The following is a 12,733-nucleotide window of genomic DNA, read 5'->3' on the forward strand; positions in this document are numbered from 1 at the left end:
CAGGGCAAGATGGCTTATGAAAGCACCATTTTTGTAGTTTGTCTCTTACATACTCAACTCAAAGCTAAGACTCAGCTTAATGTCATGTGTGACCCTCAAAAGATTTCAGGCAAGCCAGGAGAGGAGGCACAGCTAAGTGGAAAGGAGTCAGGCAGAATATAGTCCAAGAGGTAGAAAAAAGCAGAGACAAACAGACCAGAGGCCAAGTATGGGAGGAAGGAATCCACATTTAGATTCCTAAGCCAAAAGTCTCAGCAAGAAGCCATGGGCACAGAGCAATACGGCTACAGCAAAAATGGAATTTGGTACTGCTGAGCCTTGTCCCTCAAGATCATCTGGTGAGAGACTGGACCTGTCTTTGGCAACTAAAATGGCTTAATTGGTAGCCAAACAGACAGTTTCTGGCATTAGCTTTTCCCTTTGTCCTTGAGCTCCTCCTTTAAGAAATATGTCAACAGACTTCAAGCTGTATTACAAAGCAATAATCATCAAGATAGTATGGTACTGGCACAAGAACAGACACTCAGATCAATGGAGCAGAATAAAGAACCCAGAAATGGACCCACAAGCATATGGCCAACTAATCTTTGAAAAAGCAGGAAAGAATATTCAATGGAATAAAGACAGTCTCTTAAGCAAGTAGTGCTGGGAAAACTGGACAGCAACATGCAGAGAAATGAACCTGGACCACTTTCTTACACCATACACGAAAATAAACTCAAAATGGATGAAAGACCTAAACATAAGACAGGAAGCCATCAAAATCCTTGAGGAGGAAGCAGGCAAGAACCTCTTTGACCTTGGCTGCAGCAACTTCTTACCCGACGCGCCTCCAGAGGTAAGGGAAACAAAAGCAAAAATGAACTATTGGGACCTCATCAAAATAAAAAACTTCTGCATAGCAAAGGAAACAATCAGCAAAACTAAAAGGCAACCAATGGAATGGGAGAAGATATTTGCAAACGACATATTGGATAAAGGGTTAGTATACACAATCTATAAAGAACTTATCAAACTCAACACCCAAAAAACAAATAATCCAGTGAAGAAATGGGCTAAAGACATGAACAGATACTTCTCCAAAGAAGACATCCAGATGGTCAACAGACACATGAAATGATGCCCAACGTCACTCATCAAATCAAAACCACAATGAGATACCACCCCACATCTGTCAGAATGGCTAACATTAACAACTCAGGCAACAACAGATGTTTGCAAGGATGTGGAGAAAGAGGATCTCTTTTGCACTGCTGATGGGAATGCAAACTGGTACAACCACTCTGGAAAAAGTATGGAGGTTCCTCAAAAAATTAAAAATAGAACTATCCTATGACCCAGCAGTTGCACTACTAGGTATTTATCCAAGGGATACAGGTATGCTATTTCAAAGGGACACGTGCAGCACAATGTTTATAGCAGCACTATCAACAATAGCCAAAATATGGAAAGAGCCCAAATGTCCATTGATGGATGAATGAATAAAGAAGATGTGGTATACATATACAATGGAGTACTATTTGGCAATAAAAAAGAATGAAATTTTGTCATTTGTAATTACGTGGATGGAACTAGAGGGTATTGTGCTAAGTGAAATTAGTCAGAGAAAGACAAATATCATATGACTTTACTCATCTGAGGACTTTGAGATACAAAACAGATGAAGATAAGGGAAGGGAAGCAAAAATAATATAAAAATAGGGAGGGGGACAAAAACATAAGTGACTCTTAAATACAGAGAACAAATGGTTATTGAGAGGGGCTCTGGGAGGGGGGAAGGGCTAAATGGGTAAAGGGCATTAAGGAATCTACTCCTGAAATCATTGTTGCACTATATGCTAACTAACTTGGATGTAAATTTAAAATAATAAATTATTTAATTGAAGAGGAAATAAAAAAGATTGTTTCAGAGAAAAAAAGAAATATGTTGATAGCAGAAAGAGGTCAGGTAAGCCTCAATGATACCATTAATAACTGTGGGACCAAACGTGTCCTGTGTATATCACAGAAATGTTGGGAGGCCCCAAGAGATAAATCCTTCTTTATGGATGGCTCTGTAGGGTGCTGTAGGATTCCATTGAGCTGTTATAATGTATCATGCAAGAACCACACACTCCTTTATTATATGCTTTACAATCTAGTAATAGGGTCATTAGCCTCCAACTCCAAGCATTATTCTTCTATAAAATATTCTTCAGTACTTTCACCTGTTTATTCTTCCACAAAGATTTAAAAATCATTATTTTAAGTTTTAAGAAAAGATCCTCTTAGAAACTAATTTGACAATAAACTATTTGTTAAAAAAAAAATAATGACCTCTTACAAAACAGTAAAAAAAAAAAAAAAAAGAAAAGATCCTCTTGGGTTTTTGAGATTATTTTATTTTTTTTAATTTTTTTTTAATGTTTTTTTATTTATTTCTAGGAGAGAGAGAGAGAGACAGCGTGAGCAGAGGAGGGTCAGAGAGAGAGGGAATCACAGACTCCGAAACAGGCTCCAGGCTCTGAGCTGGCAGTCAGCACAGAGCCCGACGCGGGGCTCGAACCCAAGAACCGCGAGATCATGACCCAAGCGAAAGTCGGACGCTTAACCGACTAAGCCACCCAGGCGCCCCAAGAGATTATTTTAAACCTAAATTTTAATTTGCATAGAAAATTAACATCATTACAATATTTCATCTACCTACTGGAGAAGGAACAGAGACATTTCCATTTTTTCAAGTTTCCTAATTTCAGGAAATAATGTGTTAGAGTCTTAGGTATTGCCTGACACCTTTCTGAGTTGATAGAATATCTGCTCTTTCAGGGAAGGTGTGTTCTCCTGAAGGTTGTGGGGTGGAGGGAGGACAAGCTTTGTAGCCACATCAGCCAACTGTGCTCATTCTTTCCCCAGTGCTCTGGTGCTACTGATTGCTCAAGAGAAGGAAAGGAACATATTCGACCAGCGTGCTATAGAGAATGAGCTACTAGCTCAGTAAGTAAAGGAGGGAAGACCTCTAGATAATGGCCCCGGGTTTGTGAAGAACTACTCAGAACAGAGCATCCATTCCCTCTAACCTTTGACCATCTTTCCCAGGAATATCCACGTAATCCGTCGAAGGTTTGAAGATGTATCTGAAAAGGGGTCTCTAGACCAAAACCGAAGGCTGTTTATGTAAGTGTCCAGGGAGCATTCTCCAACAATCTGATAGAGGGCTACTTTAGGAAACTTATTCTGCTACCCATTTTCCCCAATAATCCTTTGTTCTGGGAGATGTGATGGCTTGCTTCCTTCTCTCTGAATTTTAGGGGCAAACTACCCCATCATCTCAGGAAAGTCTGGAGAAGGTGTGGGTCATATTCTGCTTCTAAAGGGTTGCATCAGAGCTGTTGACCTTTTTTTTAGAAAGAGGAAGTGCAAGGTGCAAGTGGGGGAAAGGGGCAAAAGGAGAGAGAGAATCCTAAGCATCCTAAACAGATTCCACACTCAGCACAAAGCTGAACACAGGGCTCAATCCCATGACCCCTGGGGTCATGACCTGAGCTGAAACTAAGAGTTGGATACTTAACTGAGCCACCCAGGCATCCCAGAGCTACTGACACTCTTGATAAGGGGCTTCTTAAAATAACCCTGGTTTTCATGTGCCCCTGGACTCCTAAAAGTTTTCTTGCCCCTCTTGGTAGCCGGTCAAGTCAGCCCTGGGCAGTTGGGCTGGGCACTCAGGGAGGAAGAGGAATAGCTTGCTCATTCTGTGACTGATCTGGTAGCTGCTCTCTGAGCTCAGGCAAGACATTATGGGGCCTGGATTTGTGTTCCAAGCCAGGCCCTGTCCTTCCCTGCAGGGGGCCTCCACCAAGTGACTTTATTATCACTTAGTTGGGTAGCATTTTTTGCATCACACATATTTAGACCTGGAATTTATAGGTTTTTTTTTTCTTCCAAATTTGTGATTCTTTTTTTTCCAATGTTTTATTTATGTATTTTTGAGAGAGAGTGTGAGCAGGGGAGGGGCAGAGAGAGAGGGAGACAGATAATCCCAAGCAGGTTCTACACTGTCAGCACAGAGCCTAACGCAGGGCTGGAGCTCACAAACTGTGAGATCATGACCTGAGCCGAAATCAAGAGTCATACACTTGACTGATAGAGCCATTCACGTGCCCCTAATTTGTGATTCTTAAAATTAAGAACCTCCCTCATGAGGGACACCTGGGTGGCTCAGTTCGTTAAGCATATGACCTTGGCTCAGGTTATGATCTCGCAGTTCATGTGCTGACAGCTCAGAACCTAGAGCCTGCTCTGGATTCTGTGTCACCCTCTCTCTGTGCCCCTTACCTGCTCACATTCTGTCTCTCTCTCAAAGATGTTTAATGAATAAACATTTAAAAAAAAAAAAAGAACCTCCAAGAAATTTCATAATACTACTATTTTCAAAATGTGCTTTTATCATAACAAAGTCATTAATTTACTTTCCAGACAGTATCAAATAAGTCTAAGGAAAGGGGAAGGAATTTAAAAAGACAATCTGTGTCTTAACTAGATTCATAACTTTGCATCTCTGCCCTCTTACACCTGCCATTTCAGCTTTTTTTTTTTTTTTTTTTTTCCAATGAAGGTAAAACATTTTTATTTTGGTAATGTTACATAGTGAGTTATTTGTTTATTTTTTGGTTGAAAAATTAGTACAATTATTATGAGTATTGATTTAAATGGCTTTACTTTATTTTTTATTTTTTTTATTTTTTTTTTTTACAAATAGTTTATTGTCAAATTAGTTTCTACATAACACTCAGTGCTCATCCCCAAAGTGCCCTCCTTCNTCCCCCACATCCATCAGTCCTCAGTTTTTGTCAGCATTCAAGAGTCTCTCATGGTTTGCCTCTCTCCCTTTCCCCCACCATTTCCACCCTTCTTCTCCCCCTTGGTCCTCCGTCAAGTTCCTCCTAATCCTCCTATACGTGCAAACATATGGTATTTGTCCTTCTCTGCCTGACTTATTTCGCTCAGCATAACACCCTCAAGGTCCATCCATGTTGCTACTCTGGTTTCTCTTCAGATCGTATAAATCTTTCGCCATTTCAGCTTTTTTAAAATGTTTATTTTTGAGAGAGAGAGAGAGACAGAGAGAGACAGAGCATAAATGGGGGAGGGGCAGAGAGAGAGGGAGACACAGAATCTGAAGCAGGTTCCAGACTGAGCAGCAGAGCCTGATGGGGGGCTCAACCTCACAAACCATGACTTAGCTGAAGTTGGACGCTTAACTTACTAAGCCACCCAGGTTCCCCTTAAGTAGTATAATACAAGTGTGTTTTGCTAGGCATGGCAATATGATTCTAAGGCTCAGAAATTTTTAGCCCACATATTAAAAAAAATTTATCTTGGGGTGCCTGGGTGGCTTAGTTGGTTAAGTGTCCAACTTCAGCTCAGGTCATGATCTCACAGCTCATGGGTTCAAGCTCTGTGTTGGGCTCTGTGCTGACAGCTCAGAGCCTGGAGCCTGCTTTGGATTCTGTGTTCCCTCTCTCTCTGACCACCCCCCCCCCCACTTGTGCTCTATCTTTCTCTCAAAAATAAATAAACACTAAAAAAATTTCTTTTAATTTATCTGATTTGATTCTGGTTGCCTTCTTGCTTCCCTCTGGTCTTCCTACAGTGACTCTAGATCTGGAATATTCTAAAGTATTCCTTAGTGCACACCTTCATGTTTTTACTGGAAGAAGTGGTAGTATGGGTATATCTACTTTCATTGCTTCCAATGAATCCGTCTAGTCAGCCTGTGTGGTCTGGCTTTCAAAGAAGTCAAACTCATCTGGATGCACTGTGAAATATACTGAACCACTGAACATGTCAGTTATAATTTAACATAGCAGCACTCTCCATTCTGTGTTCTAGGGATGACCAGGAAGTTGCTGTAGTTTATTTCCGGGATGGGTACATGCCGAGTCAGTACAGTGTACAGGTTGGTATTCTGTTAGATCATCCTCTGCCTCCTAGGACCCAGAATGGTTTCTCAAAGACTTAGCTCAGGTATCACAAAAATATGGGTTTTTCCTTGAGCCCTGATCTCAGTTCTTCCTCAGGGAACTTACTGCTGAAACCTCTTATTCTCCCATAAGCTTTTTACTATCTCTCACTCTCTACAAACACACTGTCTTCTAGAATCTGAATCTTCAGGAATCCATGTTGCTTCAGTCATTCACACTGTTTCTAGGGATATACTGGCAAATGTTTTTTTTTAATGTTCATTTATTTTTGAGAGAGACAGAGAGAGCGGGGGAGGGGGAGAGAGAGAGGGAGACATAGAATCCAAAGCAGGCTCCAGGCTCTGAGCTGTTAGCACAGAGCCTGATATGAGACTTGAACTCATGAACTGTGAGATCATGACCTGAGCCAATGGTGGGTGCTCAACCGACTGACTCACCCAGGCACCTTCTGGCAAATGTTTAACAGTCATCTTTTTCAAGGAGAAAGCCCCAGTTTGTATCATTTGCTGATTTCTAGGGTATCAGCACTAGGTACTTTTTTTTAACTGCTTCAGCAAGAGCATTTTTTTTTTCCTTAAAGTTTTTATTTTTAAGTAATCACTATACAACATGAGGCTCAAACCTACAATCCTGAGATCAACAGTCTTATGCTGTATGGACTGAGCCAGCCAGGTGCCCCCAACCTACTTAACATTTCTGAACACAGAGATGAGTACAATCAGCTCTGGGTAGCTAATGCAAACCAGTTCCACCATATCACTGACCATCTCCTTCCTGCCAACTCTTAACTTCTCTTTTATCAGTGTCAAAAAGTTTTTCTGTCCATTCATGTTAATGACAGTAATGATGATATCACCTTATCTTGCTATCCTACCATGTAGTTTCAAAATTACTTTCCACATCCATTATTTCATTTTATCCTTACCAACCACTGTGTGAGGTGTATAATTATTGCCATTATACAGATGGAGAAACTAAGGTTTGGAGAGATGCAGGGGCTTGTCTAAGATTTCACAGGGAGTTCCCAGGCTTTTTGATTCTCGGTTCAGGAGTATATCCAGTATATTGTTCTTCTCCCTCTGCCCCTAATCCACAGCATGGTGAAGCTAAGAAGTCCTGCTTTCACTTGGGAGAAACAAATTAGAAAATACCATGATCAGTATGCTTGATGAGTCATGAGTCTTTGGCTTTGCCTGTATGTGACCATGGACAGGTTTCTGACCCTTTCTGGGCTCAATTCTGTAAGCTGAGGACACTATACTCAAAAAATGAGGGAGCTTCTTTCAGATCTTTAATTCTTTGAATTTAGGATCTTTTTTTCCCTATGACCCAGCAGTGTAGGGAACAGTTCCATAGAGGTGGAAGCTCTATAGAAGGTCCTTTCCTCTAGAAAGTGGTTAGTAGTGGTGGGAACTTATAGACCAGAAAAAACAAAACTGTCCACTGGGAAAAGGGATCCAGGCTCCAGGACAGGAGATTTGGGGGATCCAGACACCAGAAGGGGCCAAAGAAAACTTTAAAAAGAAGAGGTTAAGCTAACAAGGAAAGAAATTTGTGCATAAGGAGGAGGACATATTTAGGGGATTGAGAAACTCAGACCAGATTTAGAATTTAAGGATAAATCTGCAAGGCTTAGTGAATTTGGAATGCCCCTGCTCATCTCTGAATTTTGCTTCCCTGCTTTTAACAAAATGGAGTACTTCTCTGGGTTTATCTCTGATGTTCTGGGCACCTGTAACTCTGCCTGGAACATCAAAGGTGGCTGAGGTTCTTGGTAGGCAAGAATTGCTAGACCAGGCAAAATTGCTGCAGGTGGACTGATTGTATCAAAGGGAGGACAGCATGGGTGGTTGTGGATGGTACTCCTCAGGCCTTAGCTTTTATACTGCTGTGGTCAGTTTGATGTGGTATGGAGTCAAGGACAGGTTATCCACCAGTGTCTGAGAACGGGGACCTCTGCTGTTTACCTGCCTCTCACACACTAAACTCCTAGAATATCAGACCATTTATCCTGTGAATACCCACTTGCAGGCTTTTGCTTATTATTCTGCTAATCTGAGTATGTCTTCCCTATTGAGTCTGACCTGTCAGACCCTATCTGACTACTCATATTTCACTTCATTATACAACAGTAACAGATAATTTTTGAGCACTGTGTTAGATACTGGGGATACAAAAGCAATAAGAAAACAAAGGCCAGAGCTCACATTTTGGCCAGGGAGATGGTCATCAGAAAGTAAGAAAAAATAGAAAAAAACAAATTTTTTCTAGTTGAGGGAAACTCTTTGAATAAAATAATAGAGTGAAAAGAGAGAGAATTATGGGAAACCTACATTAAATAGGGTGGTTTGAGCTGAGACCTAAGGATGAGAAGGATCTAATCAAAGGAAAAGACTTTCAGGTAGACAGGAAAGCAGTAAATGCTATGGCCCTGAGATGGAGTGACATGACATCTGTGTGTTTGAGGACTGACTGGCCTGTATGGCTGGACTGTGAGAATGGGATGGAGGGATGTCATGAAATTGACATGGTTGAAAGGGGGACAGGAGGCAGATCCTGCAGGATCTTGTGTACATTTTATTTGAAGTACAGTAGGAAGTTGAGCTTATACACAAGTGTCCTACCTCTTTCAAACCTCTTCATCTACTTTTTTATATCCTTATCTTCTGTTATTTCCCTTTTAATTATAGTCATGTACCATTGTGCAAAACTGTGAGCTCCCTGAGGGCAAGAATCCTACATATTGGAAGAATCCACATCTGCCTCACAAAGAGTTGCAATGACCCTGGGAGATGATGAATGTGAAGTTAGATGCATCTGATGGATGCTCAGTAAAGGTCAGTCAAAGTGAAATAAAGTAGAATTCCTTTTGTTTCCTTCCCTCTGCAGAACTGGGAAGCACGCCTGCTGCTGGAGAGGTCATGTGCTATTAAGTGCCCAGATATTGCCACCCAGCTGGCTGGGACCAAGAAGGTGCAGCAGGAGCTGAGCAGAATGGGAGTGCTGGAGATGTTGCTCCCTGGCCAGCCTGAGACTGTGGCCCGCCTCCGTGCCACCTTTGCTGGCCTCTACTCACTGGACATGGTGTGTGGGCATCCTCTTTCTCCCACCATAGCTCTTCTGGGTTGCAGGAACCCAGAACTCAATGTATTGGGGAGGCTGGATCTGGCAGTGGGCTGGACTTGGGTCGGTGATGCTCTGTGAGAACGCCTAGAGCCCTGGGGAAGGGGACTGGAATCCACTGTAAGCTCCCTCAGCAAAGGTGAAGATCCAGATGAGAGGTGGAAAGAGGAAGGAGCTGAGGAGGACAGCGGAATCGGGGAATATCTATATACGCTTTCCAGGCCTCCTACTACAGAGCCCTGAACTGTTGCCAGAGAAAGCTTATTCTCATTGTACTTGCTGCTTTAGGGGATTTGTTGGGGTCACATCCAGATAGTAGTATCTAGCCTGAAGGAGCTATCCCTCTTCTCCCTCCTATTATTCCTCTGATGTTGCTCTGCACAACCAGCAAGACCGCAGCTCCTCCCCCTGGTTTAAGACTGTTGGTAACTGCTTTCTTGCCTCCTGCCAGGGTGAAGAAGGGGACCAAGCCATTACTGAGGCCCTTGCTGCCCCTAGCCAGTTCGTGCTAAAGCCCCAGAGAGAGGGTGGAGGTAGGTGGTTCCGCCTTTGTAGGGCAGCTCAGTGGAAGGGAAGAGGGCTAGCAGGCTGTTACCAATGCTGACTGATGCTTGCTGTGGGCACAGTCCCAGGCTCTAGGGGACATAAGATGAACTGACACAGGCCTTCACCTTGGACAATGTCCCGGGAGACCCTGTGATCAAGTGCTATTGAGGAAAGAGGAACCTGATTAACCCAAACTGGAGGGTTTGAACAAGTTTAGTCTGTGGCTAGATTGTGGGGAAGTGAGATAGGGCATATCAAGAGGCTGAATATCTTCCTGCCTGGTTTGAACTTCTTGAGGGCAGGGATCATATCATGTCTGTTCACAGACCCAGAGGAAATGAGTTTTGATAGGTAGGGATAGGTAGGAGTTTACCAGGTGGAAAAGGAGGGAGAGTATTTCATACAGAAGAAGCAGTCTCCAGGAAAGGCATTGGTCCATGAAAGTGTGGTATATTTGGAGATTAATGAATCACTGGTAAGGCTGGAGTACAGCATGAGAGATGGGAGGGGGCAAGGATTTGGGCTGGAAAAGATGGTTTGGGACATGATTATAGAGAACATTAAAAATATGTAGGAAATTGGATTTTATCCTAAGGGTAGTGGGAATGCATTAGAGTTGTTAAGGAGGAAAGGGACACACAACTGATCCAGGATCCATGTTTCAGCCATGGTAAAGCATGTCCTGGATGAGGAGAGACACTGGCAAAGGACATCACAGAGGAGGCTGGTATAATTGTCCAAAAGAGCAATGTAGAGGCCTGAGCTAGGGCTATAACTTTGTAAGAGTAGAGACTGAAGAGACACGTCTGAGTTAGTGACAGGTAATGGAGAAGGAGGAGTTAAATATGCCTTTTACCAGATTGGGAGCAAGAAGATCTAGGAAGGGTAGGTTCAAGACAGAAGAAATGAGTTCTATTTGGACATGCTGAGTTTGTTTTGGGAGCCCATGGGATATCCATGTGATGTCTAGAACAGGGAGCTTAAGTTAAAGATTTGGGAGTTCCACAAGTCATAGAATATAGATGGACCCTTAGAAATCTCCCTAGGAAATAAGTGTTCATGGATGAGAGAACAGGGTGGTGGGTGGAATCCTTGGTAATCCGAACCTTTAAGAGGAGCAGGAGCCAGTTAGGGAGGCTGAGAAGGAAAGCCATAGACAAGTAGGAGAACCAAGGCCGGGTGGTGTGATGAAGGTGTGTTTGCTTATGTGAGAAAGGGCTCTCCTATTAAAGTGACATTCCCTCCTTGGGAGCCAGGCCTGCCCTGGCTCCATTGAGCTTGTGTCAGGAACTGAGGCTGCTGACTTGGCCACAGAAGTAGGGGCACAGAGAAGGTAGGCAGAGGGTTGAGGGTGACTGGCCAGTGCTATTACAGGTAATAACCTATACGGGGAGGAGATGGTGCGTGCCCTGGAGAGGCTGAAGGACAGTGAGGAGAGGGCCTCCTACATCCTCATGGAGAAGATCGAACCTGAGCCTTTTGGAAATTGTCTGCTACGGCCTGGCACCCCTGTCCGAGTGGTCCAGTGCATCTCAGAGCTGGGCATCTTTGGAGTCTATGTCAGGTGAGCCAGTCAAGAGGGTCTCCTCCTTGCCAATCAGCCAAGTGAGCCTGGGGGTAGAAGTGGACATGGAGCAAGAATCCTGGGCTTCAGTCCCAGCTCTGCCTGTCCCTAGACAGTTACCTGTTTTCTTATCTAGTAAATGAGGCCAAGGACCCAAAACCTGCCCCCACAGGGCTATCAAATGAAGCCCAGATGAGAAGTGCTTTGCAACTATAAAGGAAGGTCCAAGTAGTATCAAGATGGATGAGAAAGTAACCTTAGTCTAGACGGAGACCCCAGGGAAGAAGAGAATTTGGGTCCAGTTTCCAGGCCACCAGGGGTTCTGGAGAAAGGGGGATGGGCCAGGTAGAGGATAATCAGCTGGCTCTGAAAGGCTAAGTGGACCCTGGTTTGGATGTAAGCACTAAAGAAATAGGAAGAGAAGACCACTTGGGAATTTTTAAGGAATAGTTCCTGGTCCCTTAACCACTTCCTGCAAAATATGCAATTCAAGATCAAAGTAGGAATACCGGGTCCTACCATGCTCCTGACCAGAGCCTTCCCTTTAACCACTTACCATCATCCTTGCCTGCCATGTCCTCCCAAACCCAACTACCACCACAGCCATCTTGAGAGACAGGTAGAGAAGGAAACTTACAGCTACAGAACATGAAATGTGAGCCTGGCATCATGCTAAGTGCTTTTCCTGCTTTATTGAATCCTCGTGATCATCTTGCAAAGTGAGAGGTATTATCTCTATTTTAATTTGAGGAAATTGGTATTTAGAAAGACTGAATAACTTGCTCAAAAACACAGAGCTAATAATTTCCCAGCACAATGCAAATCCAAATCTGATTATAAAATCCTAGCACTTTTTTGGGTGTAGTCAGTCACTCATATACTGCTCAGGTGGGACCAAGGAAGGATTTGGCTCTGGGGGCTGAGTCTTGGTAATGGAGTTGTGTGTCTCCTGTCGCCCTTTCTATAGGCAGGGAAAGACTCTTGTGATGAACAAGCATGTGGGACATCTGCTTCGAACCAAAGCCATCGAGCATGCAGATGGTGGAGTGGCAGCAGGAGTGGCAGTCCTGGACAACCCATACCCTGTGTGAGGGCATAGCCAAGCCTTCCCAGAATTTGCTCAAGAGACCTTCTATCCCTCATACTTGTCATTCCTCACCTAGCCCTTCTGATGGTCTTCCCTCCCTACACCTTGGGAGGGCTGGTCTCTTCTGTTCAGGGAAGGGTAAATGCTGGGTCCCTTTCCCCAGCTCTCCCTCTGAGGACCAGAAAAGCTGTGTTTCCCTTAGGTGAGATCTATAGGCCCCTAAATCCTCAGAGTGTGGGTATAGCTGACAGGAAGCTGATTTGAGGTAAGGGTCCATAACCCTACCACCCACCCGCCTGTCAGCCCCTCATCAGCCTTTTCAGCAGATTCCAGTGTCTGACCTAGGATAGGACTGAGAGGTAGGAGAGGGGCAGTGAAGGGGCATAGCCTTTCCCCACCTCTGCCTTAAATAAAACAACATTGCTGATTCTGTGATTCCTTGGTTTATACATT

General features: G+C 43.6%; 1 protein-coding gene across 2 annotated transcripts in view; it reads left to right on the top strand.

Annotated features, from left to right (window-relative positions):
• GSS (glutathione synthetase) overlaps positions 1-12,715 on the top strand; it is a 28,565-nt gene extending 15,850 nt beyond the window's left edge. For both annotated transcript variants that reach the window (XM_039248678.1, XM_039248679.1), the window contains 7 exons: positions 2,893-2,973; positions 3,076-3,153; positions 5,869-5,935; positions 8,850-9,044; positions 9,535-9,616; positions 11,004-11,193; positions 12,161-12,715. In XM_039248678.1, coding sequence (XP_039104609.1) covers positions 2,893-2,973; positions 3,076-3,153; positions 5,869-5,935; positions 8,850-9,044; positions 9,535-9,616; positions 11,004-11,193; positions 12,161-12,284 — 817 coding nt within the window. In that variant the 3' untranslated portion in view covers positions 12,285-12,715. The remainder of the gene's footprint in view (positions 1-2,892; positions 2,974-3,075; positions 3,154-5,868; positions 5,936-8,849; positions 9,045-9,534; positions 9,617-11,003; positions 11,194-12,160) is intronic.
• Positions 12,716-12,733: the final 18 nt, after the last annotated feature.

The sequence above is a fragment of the Hyaena hyaena genome, unplaced genomic scaffold (genome assembly GCF_003009895.1).
Source record: "Hyaena hyaena isolate Hyena2069 unplaced genomic scaffold, ASM300989v1 scaffold_315, whole genome shotgun sequence".
NCBI lineage: Eukaryota > Metazoa > Chordata > Mammalia > Carnivora > Hyaenidae > Hyaena > Hyaena hyaena.